At 34.8% G+C, this 17,438-nt stretch overlaps 1 protein-coding gene across 1 annotated transcript; it reads left to right on the top strand.

The window, feature by feature from the left end:
* Positions 1 to 287: 287 nt before the first annotated feature.
* Positions 288 to 1,293, top strand: LOC111410979 (zinc finger protein ZAT10-like). The gene has a single exon (XM_023041564.1). It carries the CDS (start codon positions 419 to 421, stop codon positions 1,205 to 1,207), a length of 789 nt encoding a protein of 262 aa, XP_022897332.1. The 5' UTR covers positions 288 to 418; the 3' UTR covers positions 1,208 to 1,293.
* The last annotated feature ends 16,145 nt before the right edge of the window (positions 1,294 to 17,438 follow it).

The following is a 17,438-nucleotide window of genomic DNA, read 5'->3' as shown; positions in this document are numbered from 1 at the left end:
CATTTTAAAAAAATTCAAAAACTATTTCTCAAATCAACCTTCCAAATGTCATCAAACATTGTCAACCATCATTGTAGAAGTAGATTAATCATTAGTTCACTTAGGATTGCTCTTAATTACTAACTTGTAAAAACTCACTAACGGCATTAATCAATTCCTTTGTCTACTCTAATTGCAATATCCCACACATTACTCTCTATATAAACTCTAAACACATATTAACTTGTAAAAACTCACTTAACGGCATTAATTAATTCCCTAGTTCACTCTAATTGCAACATCCCACGTCTTACTCTCTATAAAAACCGTAAACACATTCCAGATTCCTTCACTCTAATTCTCTCTCTTGCTCAGTCCTTTCCTTCAAAAATTCCACACACATACACAGAATACACACAGTGAAGCCAAAAATTCATCCATGGCGGGCCTTCAACCCAACGAGTTTGATACTCTTTGTTCTTACTCTAGCAAGAAAAGAAACTACGAACCAACGGAGATTGAAGAAGAAGCAGCACTTGCCCTCTTGATGTTATCTCAGGATAATCAGAGTTGGCACACTAGTCCAGCCACCAGTGCCGCCGCCATCGTTGAACTCATAGAAGATGTACTAAATCACGCCGCCACTGCAGTCACTACCACCAGTGAAAGAACAGCCGCTTTAGCCTCCGCCGGCGATGACAAGAAATCAATAGAACCCTTTTCTCCTACTATTATCGCTTCTTCGCCGGACCAGAATAAGCCATACATTTGTAGTGTGTGCGGCAAGTCCTTTTCGTCGTACCAAGCACTCGGCGGCCACAAAACCAGCCACCGTGATCGGTCTCAATTTGCCACCACTACTGCAATCACCAACACCTCTAATATGATCTCTTATGTCAACCCAAGCGGTAGGATTCACAAATGCAACGTCTGTAGCGAGAATTTTACAACTGGCCAAGCTTTGGGTGGCCACATGCGGATGCACTATGAAGGCGTGATAAAGGGCGGCAAGAAAACAGGTTTGATCAAATCCAAGGGTGGCGCCTCCAGCCAATGCAACAGCGATGGGTGCACCAATACTGTCGACTTCAACTTAAATCTGGCGCCCGCGTTACCGGAGACTTACTCAGATTTTACGCTTTACTCTGCCGAGAGAATCCAGGTTCTTAGCGATCAAAAGAAAGCAGAGAGTCGTATTCCTTTCAAGAAACAGCGTTTGGATGAATGAATGTACTATAGAAAATTGATCCTGAAAATTTATGTATTTTCTTTAGACAAATATTCTTGGGGATCAATTGTTTTTATTCGTTTAATCAGAAGAAATTTAGATATATACATATTTGATAACTAGATTTTTGTTTATGCTTTTCTTGTGATCGTTCTTGAATTTAATATAATTTCATTTATTTATTTTTCATCTTCAATTATGTAATTACTAGAACCAAGTTAATTAACCAATTTGTCTCAGTTATACGTTTCATCCAAAATACGGTAGTCAGAACTTCTTACAAACAGTTTTTGCACAATTCTGACTAAAACAACTTAACAAATTTGTGGTCTACAAGATATAATCTATTACGAAATTAAATAAAGATAAACAACATATATAACGTGGTAAATTTTTAAGAGAAACGTCCACACACCCCCGTACCATGGGTAAAATAAGTAAACATTAAACCCACCAGATTTTTTAAGAGTCAACTTCGATAATCAAATTGAAAGTTTATGCAAAAATTAGGTAATAATTATTATTTTTAAAATGTTATAATTATTTTTAATTTAAAACCATATATAATTATATATCAATCCCTCAACTAACAACCTCACCCACCCAAACCCTAAAAATTGCCCAATTCAATAGACCCACCCTACCACCGCACTCTCACTCACTTTCACACGCGCACAACCCAACAACTCGACATCAAATTCGATAGGCTGGACTTTCACATGCAACGACGATGGTATCAGCGTAGCGCAGGGCTTTGGCGATGCTATCTGCACATCGACTATGGTATCGCCCGAGCTCACCTTCTCCAAAGCAACAATTAACTTCTCCAGGTGCCACTATGCACAATACGACAGCGGAGTCAATGGGACAATTGTCGTGAGTAGCAACAATCAATTCCTCCCATTGATAGGCTGACCGTCATAACCGTTGCAAATCAGGTTCTCTTGTTTCTCTTTCTTTTTCTGATATTGCAATGGCCGGAGTTGGAGGTTGATTTGTGTGTATTGAAAGTACAAATGACAGTAGCAAGTTTGGGGATTTTGTTGGTTGGGGTGATGTGGTGTGGTTTGGTAAATGTAAGTGTTATGCTCTATATCCAATCGATTTAGGTTGTAAACACTTTTAATATGTTTAATGTATTTAGTTTTGGCAAAATTTATTATTTATTTAAATTAATTTTGTGATAAATAATATTAAATAATAGAGTCTGAATATCCAAGTTTAAGTGATTTGTTAATCACAAGGAGTTGTGATTGTAAGATACAAATTCGTATGATTGGATCTTGAATAAATCGTGGTCGTAAGTAATAACGAAATACGGATATCGTTAATACAGATAGACCATCACGTGTGGCATTTCTTACTTGTGAAGTGAGTAGCTGATCTCACGAGCTAAAGTGTGGTGACACTTAAATGAACACGTGGATATTTTGTTATAGAACAAAACATTGGAGACCCGCTAAGAGATTCGACATGGATAACTATCTGAGTGTCAGTGGTTAATCTCTAACGTTCGGTAGTGGAATTGGTCCTATGACTTGAGATCATCATAGTGCCTTGTATGAAGATAGTCATACTTTGACGGTGTTGGATGTTGCTCTGCTAAGGGCCGCTAATACGACATCGTTCGAGTATGTCAAGAACCATATGAAGGTTGCGAATGACCAATAGAGGATTCGTCACTCTTAGATAGTAAGAGATTGTGATTTGCATTTCGTTCAATTAAGTCAATAACGAAATCCTTGGCCAAGGTATACATATAAGTCGAAAAGGAGTTTTCGACTCATATTGACTTAATAGTAGAATGAAATATATGATCGATAATCGAGATTGACACATTTTCATATCTCATAGTTGATCGGATCATATTGATGAAGAGATTATAATTTCATGGTAAACGAACAGTTTTGATTTTGTCATACCACGTGACATTTACCGTCATATGTGTTGCCCTGATACATTGTTAGATGTCAATTTGGGACGGCGAGTGTGAATTTGTGATAAATTAAAAGGGTGTTTAATTTATCAGTTTTGATTAGATCAAAATAATATTTCACGTCGTTAGGTATCGTGGTCGGGAACCTAATGGGTCGCACACAAAAGAGAATTGGAAGATTGTAAATTATCAATTGATTAATTTAACAATTGTTGGATAAATTAATTAATTAGATTTGTTGTTTACATTCCTGAATTAATTAATTGGATTAATTAATTCACGGACCGGGTTTAATTAAATTAATTAATTAATTATTGGATCGGACCGGGCCGAGCCTGTTTGGATTTATATAAATACATGGCTAGGGTTTGAGGTCCATAAGATTTTCGTTATTCTTGTTGGCACAAGAGGAAAAAAAACTCTAGCAGTTGCAGTTTGTTCTCTGTGTAGATTTCATTGGAGGCTAGACAATTGGATAGCTGTGGGAGGCAGATTCAAGTTGTTGGAAAAGAATAACGCAAAGGAGTTTGCAAAATCAAGAAAAATGTATATTTCTCATCACAATTTTTATTTAAATACAAAGTTAAATCCTGAATGAGAATTGAAACTGTTTATTTTCGCTGTGCATGTTTAAGTAAATTCCCTACAGTAAAGGTGGAAGAGATGCTAGATTTTAGTTGGCGTTGGTGGTGGTGGTGGTCGTGGTCGTGGTCGTGGTTAATAGTGCAGGTAGTGTTGATGATGGTGGTTGCTAATGTAAGCGGCGATGGTGTAATTGTGGTTAGTTGGAGTTGCAGGCAGAAGTGGAGGTAGTGGTTGTTGGAGCTAGCGATTAAGGGATGAGATTAGCGATGATGTGTGCGGCGGTGGCGGAGGCAATGAAAGTGAGGTGGTGCCAACTTTTTGGTTTCTATTTCTGTTTATGAGTTTCAGATTGTGAGGTGGTGCTAGTTGTGATAGCGGTGATGTCGTGCTGGCTTTTTGGATTCTATTTCTATTTTTATCTGTGAGTTTCAAATTTTGAGGTAGTGTTGGCGATGTAACAGGGGCAATGGTGTTGGTGGTGGGTGGCAATGAGGTGGTGGTGATGGTCATCGTCTCAGTGGTGTGATGGTTTTGGGTAGGATGGCGTGGGGTGGGGTTTGTAACCAATTATTTGGTTGATTATGACCAATAAATAAGTTAATTTGTAACCAATAAATAATATGTAATTAATTGTTTGAGATTGTGGCCAATAGATTGATATTTTGTTATCAATGTGATCAATAACTTGTGACCTAAAATTTTGAGTCATGACTGATAAACTTTGTGATTTATGACCAATAATTTTTTTGATTTGTGATCGATAAATATATTATAATCTATAAAAAATTTATTTGTAACTGTGAAATAATTTGTGACTTATAAAATTTTTTATTTGTAATTGAAAAATAGTTTGATCAATTAATTCGATAATCTGTGACCAAATAGTATATAATTATGACCTTAATATACTTTATAAATAAAAATTAATTAATATATGATTTTTGAAGTTTTAAACTTCGTTTCTTAATTTTGAAATAAGTCATACTTAATCTCTTATATATAAAACTTTTTCGTAAAATAATCAACTATCAAAAATACAATAATTTCAGTTTTGTAATTTTGTAAAATGAACAAAAATACTCAAGAGCGAGTGAAGAACAACTCCTTCATTTTCTTTCTTCTTTTGACTTGTTGGGAAAGTGGAATCAAACCGTACAATCTTGACTTTATCCCCACTTCATTATTGTATTTGATGGCAACCATTATTTAGATTAAGATTCACCAATTTTAACTCACACCAAGTAGGCCGATCTTTGAGTAGAATTGTATCATTCACTCTTAGGTGTCTTATATTCAATTACGGTCGAAGAATACTATTTTTATTTTGAGATACTTCAATGGAACATCAGTTGATCACAACTAACTAGAGATGACTATAAGACTTCAGAACTTGCAGCTGCAGGTTCGTCGAAGATGGACGAATTTTTCTCAAATTATTCAAATATCCCTCAATAATTTTCTCCACTTATGAAGAGGCTCCACTAAACATGAACGTGTCTTACCTAAAATATGGAAGTTTTGCAAGATAAGAATGATGTAAAAATATGCTTGATATGGTCAATCATTGAATTAAGGAAAGTTTTATTTAGATAAAACAATATTTTCTTCTTTTAATTATTTGACCAATCAAACATGTCCGTAAGTATATGTTCCTGTATATACTGCTATAAGGTAACTAAAGAGTGTACCTCATTTAGGATTTGCAAACTCTAGAAAATCATAGCCAATATTCTGTTAACATGCAAGACACATTAAGTCCTGACTTACCTTGTTTTTGGACTTGCAATATAACATGTTTTTTGCACATGTTTTGACAATTGAAAAATAATTCTAATTTAAGCAAGTTAATAAATAATTAATAAGTAAAAATATAAAATATATTTTACTTACAAATTTTGTCAAAGAAAATTAAATTTTCAATTAACTTGTTTGAATAGGCCGAAATCCAGACAAAAAAATAGAGATCTAAATCGCCCACGGGACAATAGTCAACCCACTTAGTTTTGGAGGGAAGCCCGCAAATATAGACCACACTTTTTATCCAGTTTTCCACCCACCTTTTGTAGTGTAAAAGCAGACCCTTCTTACAAAACGAATACAGCCCCAAATGCGAAACACTTTATTATAACTATTCACTCTCCGACGACGTTCAATCCTGCTGACAACATTCAATCCCTGCCGATGACGTGTGAATAGGTAAAATAAATTTACTTTGGTCGACATTTTGGTTTTAGTCTTCTTCTTGCTTTGTTATTTTGAATGAGCTACGAACCAACCGATTTTTTTTCTTATGGTTGAGGTGGATCTTGATGTTAGGTAGCCTTCATTGTTATCGTTTACGTAGATCTTGAAAATTTTAGTTGTGTTTCTATATCTTCCTGCTCGTGTGAAATTGTTTTGTTAAGGAACTGTTAATATAGTTACAAGCAAATGGTTTTGCCTCTTTATTTTTACTCTTAGTATAGTTATGAGCAAATGGTTTGGCCTCTTAATTTCTGCCCTTTGTATGGTAACTGTTTTGTTGAGAAAACAAATGTACTCTATTTAACGGATGCCGTGGATTGGTTATTTAAAATTTCATTAAAATTGATTTTCTTGTCATTTAATTTGTAGAGTATGGACGACGAGCATAATGATGTGTTGTTGGAATCCAATAATGCGAACGTAGCGGATTCCGTGAACGTAGTTGAAGGTTTAACATTCGGGGGAGGTGTTGTAAATGTACTTGAGGTAGGTATGCTATTTAAAGATAAAAATGATATGTATGAATTCTAAAAAAATATTCTTATGTCGTTGGTTTTCCAGTAAACAAAATGAATTCAAAAAGAGGGGAGGATGGAATATTTAAATATGTAACATTGATATGTAGTAGTGAAGGCCAAATAAGCGACAATAGGTTCGTTGAAGTCGCAACCAATAGTTAAGATGGGTTGTAAAGCCAGGATATTTACATCTTCAGGTATTCTTTGAAATTGGAGAATTAGCATGGTCCACCTCAAACATAATCATGAAACAAATCCTTTTAAGTCTAGGTTATATCGATGCAACCAATACTTAAGTGCACGCGTGAAACGGAAGCTCGAAGTGAATGATTTGATTGAGATCCCATTGCATAACAGTTATAACTCTGCAGTGAAAAAGCAGGTGGATATGAAAGAATAACTTGTATGAAAAAGGATTGCCATAACTATATAGAATGAGTAAGGCGACTACGATTTAGAGAAAGAGATGCTGCAGTGATACAAGCATATTTTTTAAAAAGGCAAGCACAATGCCCAAGAGTTTACTTTAGTATGGATTTGAACGACGAGTCGCATCTTAGAAATATAGTTTGGGCAGATTATAGATGTAGGCAGTCATACAAAGAGTTTGGCGATGTGGTCACTTTTGATACCACGTATCTCACTAATAAGTATGACATGCCTTTGGCTCCATTTATTGACATCAATCATCAGGGACGGTCAACACTACTTGGTTGTGGATTGGTATCAACAAAGACACGAATACTTTTGTGTGATTGTTCAGGACATAATTTCAGTACAAACATGGTGAAGATCCACATGGAATCATTACAGATCAAGATAGGGTCATGCAAAATGCGATTCAAATTATTTTTTCAAATACAAAACATAGATGTGCTTGTATTAAATAAGATGCCTGAGAAGTTTGGATACCATGTCGATAAGAATTCGATATTTGGAGCTATACACGGATTGGTGTACGATTCACAATCCACTCGAGAATTTAAAGACGGTTGGACAGTAATGATTGATGCATACGACTTGAATGAAAATGATTGGTTGTCGAAATTATACGAGAACCGTGGCCATCGATTTTCAATGTTTTTGAAAACCACTTTTTAGGTATGGATGTCAACAACACGGAGCAGTGAAAGTATGAATGCGTTTTCGATGGGTATGTGCAGTCGAAGATATCATTGAAACAATTTATCGAATAGTATGAACGTGCCTTAAGGAGTAAAGTTGAGAAGGAATTTCAAGCTGATTTCAAGTCATTCTCGCAAATAGTACCGTGTACAACAAAATTTGAATTGAAGCAACAATATCGGAACGTGTACATAATTGCTAACATCAAGAAATTCAGCAAGGGTTCATGGGAAAGGTTTATTGCGATGTCATATCTACATTGAAAAGTAGTGTCGATACGACGTACGATGTTCGACAGGCTATTATGTATTAGAGTCGTCGTATGAGAAACATTTATAGTCTCGTTTACGAGAGACAAATGTAAAATTGGTTGCAACTGCCATTTGTTCGAGTTCCGAGGAATACTTTGCAAGTATGCAATCGCAATGCTGATCTGGAATGATGTCACACATATTTCATATAAGTACATACTTCGAATATGGAGAGGAGATGTGCGTAGAGCACACACTAGGGTTACAGCAAATTATGATGGATTAATAATTACTCCTGCGCAGTTGAGATACGAAGAAATGTTAAAGGGTTTTGCGCAAGTGACAGACCTTGCTGCGGATAATGAAATCAGGTCACGTATGATAATGGATTGGTTGATCAAATGTCAATGTGAAGACCTTTTAATGTTAAAATCAGGGTCCAAAAGTAATTCCATTTCACATCGTACTACGCATGAAACCAATGAGTGTACTAATTTATCAAAAACTATGAGCGAAAGCGTACTAGATCCAAAATTGACAAGATGGAAAGGAGCACCAAAGAAAATGCTAAGAAAGAGCCCATTGGAGATGGCATCGAAGAAAGCAAATATATGTTCTTTCGAGCACAACTAGGAGGCCAAGAAATAGCAGTGGTAATATGGTTGATAGCGGAGTGAACCCTCAACCATCTGAACAATATTCCATGTTGACTCTAATTTCGTACTTCGACAATTCTATGCCGACACCATTCTCCTTTTTCGAAACCCAGTGCAATTGTTCATACTATAAGGTTGCTAGTGATATTTTCAAATGACCCAATTTAATATTCACAAAAAACATGTACATAGAAATATACCAATTTAAATTTCTATAAGCATTCATCAACTAATTATTTGGCGTTATCTATAAATTGTATAACATGTCGACAAAAATTGCTAATTGTTCATCAAAAGTGTCAAAAATTTGAATCAAGAATGACAGTCCATCCACAAAATTTCTTTCATCCTTTAATCAGCTAGAGTAATGATTGTGAAGAACTAGTAAAATTCTAATTCATAAATTCATTTTCTTTTCAAGCGAAGCATTTTTCAATAATACATCTTCCTAGCTAGATCAATATATAAGGCATAATGCAAAAATAGATTATCAACAACAAATGCAACTTCGGAACATAAAACATTACCATTTTGCTTACAACATCAAAAATTAAAATTGGTAATTAGTTCATTCTACAAAAAACCAAAGCATCTAAAATGTTTCCATGTTGCAACACGTCAAGTTGGCCGCTTCCTTTTTGCATTCAATTCCACGGTTCTTCTTTCTGTCTGGATGCTGACATTCACATTCACTAAAATGTGGATCTCTTATTCGTCACTTATCCAAACTCTAGATTGAAACATACGTGACATTTCTTCATCTGTGTTGTCCATCACAATTTTAGGGACGGTAGTACTGCCGCGACTACATTCACCTCTTGATTCATTTTTTACAATTCACTCCCAAAATCCATAATTTCAAGTACAGTAAAGGAATAATTTTTCTTTATCATCATTACTTTCTCCACAACAAAACATTTCTCAAATCCACGCTTAAAACAGATGCAAGGGCATTTTCTTTTGCAATTGAGAAACAAATGGTCTTTACCTCTACAACCATGACAAATTTCAGAGTTTCATCTGGGTATTCTATTATGGAAATAAAACGTCAACAACAAATATACAGTCACTTATTCACCAGTACAATATGATAAACAAATTAGATTTAATGCTAATACCGAAACCAAGCAGAAGTAATTTTCAAACATCAGGTTTACAAACTCACAATTGTAGTAAGTCATGAATCTAGGCATTCTACAATGAGAATAAAATGACAACAACAAATATGCAGTCACTTATTCACCAGTACAATACGATACATAAATTTAATTTCATGCCAATACCGACGCCAAGCAAAAGTAATTTTCGAAAATAAACTTCACAAACTCAAAATTACAGTCAGTTATGAAATTGGGTGAACTGGGAGTGTAAAACAGACTTGACGACACATTGACTGGTTCAATAGGTTCAATGGTTGTTATGGGTCCTGCGATGCTGAAAACCTTGCGACGTCCAGTTGTTTGACAGTGACGATGACTGATTATTGTGGGTCGGGCAACGGTGAAACCTTTGGCAAAGATGCGTGATGGCAACGGGAGATGGAGCATTTGGACTCTGGGCTTTTGATTTTTCGAATTTCAAATGTGGGATACGGAAGTTTTAGTTGTATGGATGTTCACGTCGTTTTTTTACGACGATCGGAGCTCCTTCGTCCCGCATCGTCGACACCTTCGGTAAAAGTGAGATGCGACAACACCACCAGATATGTAGAGTTGGATATTGGGGATTTTTGCGGGTTTCCGAAGAAAGTAGGTTGGGGGAGAGTGTGTGATATTTGAGTAATGCTATTCATCGTCGCTCACTGTGACAGTCGTCCTACATGGCATGTGATTATTTGATACATTAATGTGGTAGTTTTTTTATTCATTAATGTATCAAATAATCATCTGTCATGTGTATGCCACGTAGGACGACTGTTGTAGTGAGCGACTGCAAATAGCATTATTCGTGATGTTTGGCTTTTTAATTTAAAATGCTCCTTTCATTTTTCCTTTTTTTTTTTCAAATGCCACGTCAACCTGTATTGGAGCCTGTATTTTAACTTGTTTGAGTAGTGGGATTGTTAATTTCTCTTCCAAGCCAAGGTAATGATATGGTGAAATTTATTAGTTGAGATTTAATTGGTGTATAAGTTTGCAAAGTTTAAATTATTAATGTTATTATCCACTATGCTTATATGAGAAACGCGTCACATGTGTTCTCTGCATCTGTTTTCAATGATATATTATGTGCATTGTGGATACCTTTGAATTAATCTTCACTCTAGTTTCTTCGTGTGTTGTGTCTTTGGTTACTGGTCGAGATCAACTTAGGGGCATTCGAAAATACAACACGCGAAATATAATGGTCATGGTTAACTTATGAACATTTGATAGGTGTAGATACTTACTTAGATATGAAATACAGAGTAGTGGAGCATTGAATGCTAGAGTGGACAATAATATAGGTAAGAACGCTTCAACGGTAATGAAAATAGTAATATTTATATGATAACATGCTTCTACATTATTAAAACTAGATGTATTATCGTTGCAATATGCATGTGCATTGGTTCGTATGCCCTAGTGGCACGAGGAGTGTGAATTGGTCGACGAGCACTGCATATCCAGACTAGACCTAATTGGTGTTGTTGTAGCAACCATGATGTGCACACTGTGAAAATTTTGTAGCAATTGGGATAGACTTATACAGGCGCTGACAACAACATGCTTGTTATTGATCATATTAATATGTGGAATTTGAGCCAAAAAGATGACAAATAAGTTGAGATATAATAGAAGAAAAGGATTAGAAGAGGGGCTTGAGAGGTGGGTGGGATAAAAGTGAATTATGGTGTAAAAATGTGATTGTTAATTAAATTACTTAGGGCAATATCATTGAGTATTTGATTACGTAGGGTAAATATTGTGAAGATTAAAATGCTGGGTATTTCAAAAAAAATTCAAAAAAGGGATAATGGGGCTAATTTTCCATCACAAAAATATATATAAAAATAAATAAATAATAAAAAAATTTCTGGATGGGAACAAGACAAACTAGCCCATTTGTTAACTGGATTAAAACTGGACCGAACTCAAAATGACATTGATGCTACCAGCCAGCTCAATAAAAGAATTCATGGTTTTATGTATATAGTGAAAATTACATGAAACCAAAATTCTAGGGATCACAATTCAAAAATCAAACTTAATGTTTGTTTATACAAAAATCAGATATTGATTCAAACTTTTAATATTAATAATAATATTATAAAACTATTTAATCTGTACTACACAATTTCAATCCCAAACACTAATTATGAGCATATTTGATACAACTTAAAATTCAATTAAAATTAATTTTTTTATCGTTATTTTACTATTTTAGCCGTCATTTTTGAATTCTTCTCTCACGGATAGAACCCACTTTATCTTTAACGGTCAAAAAATCAATTAACAAAATTCCTACCAAACAAACACTATATCTCTTCATTCTTTCTCTCTCTAAACCTCTTACCTTTTCACTCTCTCTTTACTTACCTCTCTCTATCTCTCGTATATAAGCCCTTAGCCTCAAGTGCAGCCATGGTAAAAATACGGCTGGACTTTTGGTGGTGGTAGTTGCAATGTTCCATATTTTCTTATGACCATGTTATATCTCTCAGATCTGTTGTCCTAAGGCAGATCACCTATCAGAGTAAAGGTAGATGGGGAAATATGGGCTATTATCAATATTCAAACGGCCATTGCGAGTGACAGTCGGCTGTCACACGCTACATTAGAAGTGTCATCATAGTGTTGCTCATGATGTATTCTATGGCGTCTTCTTGTATGCTCCAGGTTTTTTTGGTTAAGATTTTCGTGTGTGAAGAAGAAAATCGAGAGAGAATAGAAAAGGACGGGATGACTTGTTGTGTTGGTGTGCAAACGGGTTGTGCTACAGACAAAGATGTCGACGTTTGAAGGGGACACCAATGACTAGACTTGTGGCATGTGAGGAAAAGAGAGGTATGGTGGATTGGAGGAATCTATTAGGTATTGTGATTGAAGCGGCTATGAGCTCGATGGCCACTTCGTGCAGTTTGCGATGGTTGTGATGTTGGCTACAGTTGCAAGGTGATGGTGATGTTGGTGGTCTGGTAATTTGGCGGTGGTCATGGCACGACATTGCGATTGGTGCGAAGTCCGACTTGGTTATGTGATAACATTATTTTGGATATCATTCTTTGATGGTCTTCGGGTGGTGGCGATGGTAATTTTGGCTATTTGGGGAGGTTGTGTTCGTGGTCATGACGAGATTGTGTTGGTACGGGATAGGATAGGATGAGATGGGGATATTTGTGACCAATTATTTGATTAATTGTGGCAAATAAATTGATTAAATTGTGATTAATAAAAATATATGACCTAAAAATGTAATTGTAATTCACAATTTATTAACTGGTGATCAAACAATAACTTGTGATCAATTAATTTAATAATTTGTTGTCATTAAATAAGTTGTGATTTCTAAAATTTGTGATATATAAAAAATTTTATTTGTGACCAATGAATAAATTGTGACATATAAACTTTTTGATTTGTGACCATGAAATAATTTTAATTTGTGACCAATTAATTTAATGATTTGTAACCAAATTTGTGTAAAATTTTGACCTTAATATATTTAATTAATAAAGCATATTTTGATTAATTATTTCATAAATAAAATTTAATTAATATCTAATTTTTAATGTTTTAAACCTTATTTCTTAGTTTTGAAATATATAATGCTTAAGCTCTTATATACAAATTTTTCTCATATATATATGGCAGTGGATTAAAGCCCAAAACTTGTAGCTCCATAAATCTGAAGCACCTAATACCACTGGGCTTCTATAAAAAATTTCTTGGATCTTGTTATTTTCACTCAGATCCAACACTAAGTTCATAAAGTTTAAAATAATTATATAATCCTGATATATTTCTCTTTATCCATTTTCGTTGATTACTGATCAACCAATCATATTCTTTCCTAGGTGTTTTATTCACAACCTTCCAAATATTCAGCCTCTTCTACATACTAAAAACAAAGAATTTGGTTCCAATTCCTTGGTAGAAGAAGGCTGCAAACTTCTGATTTTACTACTAAATTCTGCATGCACATCCCCATGCATATAACACATCTATTTTCATGTTACCAAGATCTTATATTCAATGGTGTTCTCATGATCTAGCTTGCACAACCACAATCAAATTGGTCAAATCCATTAACTTGCACAACGAAGACGGCGAACATAATGGTATTAAAGTAGAGTGACTCGAAACGTCAAACCTAAAAGAAATCGACATCAAGTCGACCTATGAGCAACAGACCCACCATTGCAAATAGATCGTGCTAGGTGTGGCACTATGGCCAAAAGCCCAATTCTCATGAGGTCAGAGAAAATAAAATATGATGAAAAAAATAACTAAAATATTAGTATTAAACTCGGTCCATCTCAAATGTTTCTTGACTTGTAACAAACGACCTTGGTAACAAGTATCGTTACTCTTCAAGAAGTTGCCAAGTGGTAAGTGTGGAATAAGATTTGTGGCCAAGAAATTTGGCATTTGTTTGATAAAGATTATTTGAAAAGTGACTCTTTGAAAATATGTGTGTGTGTGTGTGTGATTAAAGGTAATAAAACGTTATGAAAATGTGAAAAATATTTGTTTTAATTAAGTATATTACAGAATTTCAAATATTTCAAAGCCAAATCGAGGCTTAAGTTTCGGAACATTTCCTACGTAATATGAATTGTATTTGGTGTACATAAAGGTGTCCATACACTCACATAAATGTCTAGTCGAGTGACCTCACATGAATCTCACACCCATGCCAGTGTATAGATATTCTTATGCACATCAAGCTTTTTCCACGTAACAATTACAAGTGGGGCAATGTGTGGATGATTTTTATTTTTCTAATTGTCCAATCACACAAATGGGTGATTTTTTTCTTAATTGTCAAATCACACAACAAAACGTGTATTCTGAAAAAAATTTGTGAAACTCTTCTAAGATTTGAGAGCCAAGCCAACTGGCTTGATTGACGTACATTGAACAGCATTTGGTTGCTACAACTGATTTGACCAGAAGTAGACTGCGACTAGGCTTTCATTAATGGGTCTAAAATTGTGGGGCTATGATAGACATCTTAGATTTAATGAGTACAAGCCTAATAAATCTACCTAGCCCGCCACCCTATTAACCAAAACGTACTACTTATTCACCACTTGTCAGAATGCTGATCTAGGATTTGTTTGGCATAATTTATTTGAAAATAATGAGTTGTTAAATAGTTTTTTTTTTTGGAAAAAGTTTAATTAAAAAGTAAGAAAATTTTATTGGTTTATATGCAAAATATTTAAAAAAAGGGGGTTGAATCCCAATTTTAAGGACCCTCACCGTCTCGCCCTTAGAACTTTGTGAAGGAGGTAAATATTTTCGAAGTCCTGGAGAGGAAGATACATCTTGGGTTGACGTATAGTGCAACTTGTCAGATATATTGGGTCATATGGGATTTTCCCGTTCTCTCCCCCGATTGAGACATCCTCCCTTTCGCTCAAGAAAGATAAATTGAATCATCAAAATTTGGAGCGTGAAGCACAATTAGATCCATTGTTTAGGGGGATTCACATTACTATTATCAATTAGAATAATTCATGGTTGGCTTGGTTGGACTAAAAAATGAAATATCCAGGCTCCGTTTAAAAAAACACAATTGGTAATATATCTATGATTACTACTTGTATCATAAATGATTCATGTTTGGAATTTGTAAAGAGATCCTATTTGTCAAGCGAGGGAATCTCAAACTAAATACTTGGTGAAAGGTATGAAATGAACTGGGGGAAAAAAAAGTCATAATAAAAAGAAATAGTAATGGGAAGATTTGTCCTATATGTGCAAATTAAAATCGGGCGGATCTTTACTCGGAGTAGAGCATAAACCTGAAAAGGTGAAAGAGACCCATTCAGGAACAAGAAAATACCATTGTGATTTGGATTGAATCTTTTGTGAGGGCAAAAATATTTTATTGCATGAAAGTGTGGCAGAGAGTGATTCTGTAACAAACAATTTAAATTTTTAAAGGATGATAAACATGGGCATAATAACAAAATTACACATACCTATTTTTTGATCGCGTCCCACACCAATGCCCACACAACCAAGATGTTCTCTCTTCTTCGTAGCTATATATGTTTTCTCTATATATATTCTATCTCAATTAACCCTATCACCATCCACCAACCTTGGCCATCATTATGTAAAACTAACCATCGCCTTCTCCTCTCCTATTTTATGATAAACATGGGCATAACAACAAAATTACACATACCTATTTTTTGATCGCGTCCCACACCAATGCCCACACAACCAAGATGTTCTCTCTTTTTCATAGCTATATATGTTTTCTCTATATCCATTCTATCTCAATTAACCCTATTACCATCCACCAACCTCGGCCATCATTATGTAAAACTAACCATCGCCTTCTCCTCTCCTAATCGCAGGGAACGGAGAGCCCTAGCTTAAGACTTGACCAAAATCTCAATTGCGGTGTGAGGCGAAAAATGGGCTGGGGTACGAGGTTGTTTTGTATGGTGGTGCATTGTTTAGATCTGCATGTAGTGGTGGTGTGACGATGGTGGTGCAATGGTGCTGTTGCGCTAAAGGTGCAGTGGACGTGTGTGTGCACTATTGCGAGATTTTTTCTCTGTCACTCTATGATTGTTGAAAGTGTGGTTTATACGCTTATTTAAGTTGTTAACTAGTGTAATTATTATTATTTTAGATGAAATGAGTCTTAACTTTATATATATTTCTTTTGTTATGTACAACTTAATGAAAAAAGGTGGAATTGGACAAAAGGAGCAAAAAATTGGCTAATATAGACTTAATCAAAAATTCAAGGACAAAATCACAAAAAGCCAATAGCTGATTCCTACCTAATATCGATGATTGGAGAATGGTTGGAGTCAATTAGATGAAATTGGAAGATGGAGGACCAGGAAGATATCAATAATGGGCTAAAAGAATGAAGCACGAATTTGAATGACCAAAATGCAACAAAAGGAAAATAAATTAACATGGTGCGGATGACGAAGCGTGTCTTCTCCCAACCGCAAGACCTTCTTTGCCATTTACCGAGAGCAAAACCAATCTACGGCACCATTTATGGGCTTGAATGGCCCAACTTCCTCTTTCGATCCAACCTCTTTTTAAAATCAAATTTGACCAACTATTTAACAGAGATGGTCAAAACGAAACCTGACACATAATATAAAAATAAAAAAAAATGTTGAACCCAACCTTGAGGGTCTCCAGAGGAGGCTAACATGTAATTCAAAGAAAACTAACGCAAGAGATTGAAGATTAAAAGTTTGGGTTGAAAATTTTGAAGAAGAAATCTAAGTTCTCACATTCAATTCATTGTTTTCATTTTCGAGTAATATTATTCCAAATCTTTGTGTAATTTATATAACAACACGTTATGCTAACTCTTTTCATTTATTAGATAAAAATAAAACATATTTATTACTTATTTTTAATTAAAAACGAGCGGTGTAGTTTAAAGTCTTGCACTTCTTGATTAATTTTGCATGTTTAAATTTATTAGTCGATTGCTTGATTACAAATTGAATATAGGATTGCTTGTTGTAGTGTAAAAAAAACTCACAATAGGTCTACAACACCGCTTAATTAACAAATGTGCAATAAATATTAGAAATAATATTTATCACTTGTGCAATCTTTAATATAATCGTGAAATTGAATACATTTCATTCATTCGAATTCGAACTAAGAATAGATTTGGGTCATAACTATAATCGATTTAATCTGTCTCGAAAAAGAAAATTAATTACCATAGATTTATCGATTGTTAAGAATGCATGAAAAACTAGCTACAAAA

This window comes from Olea europaea, chromosome 15, assembly GCF_002742605.1.
Source record: "Olea europaea var. sylvestris chromosome 15, O_europaea_v1, whole genome shotgun sequence".
NCBI classification, from domain to species: domain Eukaryota; kingdom Viridiplantae; phylum Streptophyta; class Magnoliopsida; order Lamiales; family Oleaceae; genus Olea; species Olea europaea.
This window is presented reverse-complemented; position numbering and strand designations above follow the sequence as displayed.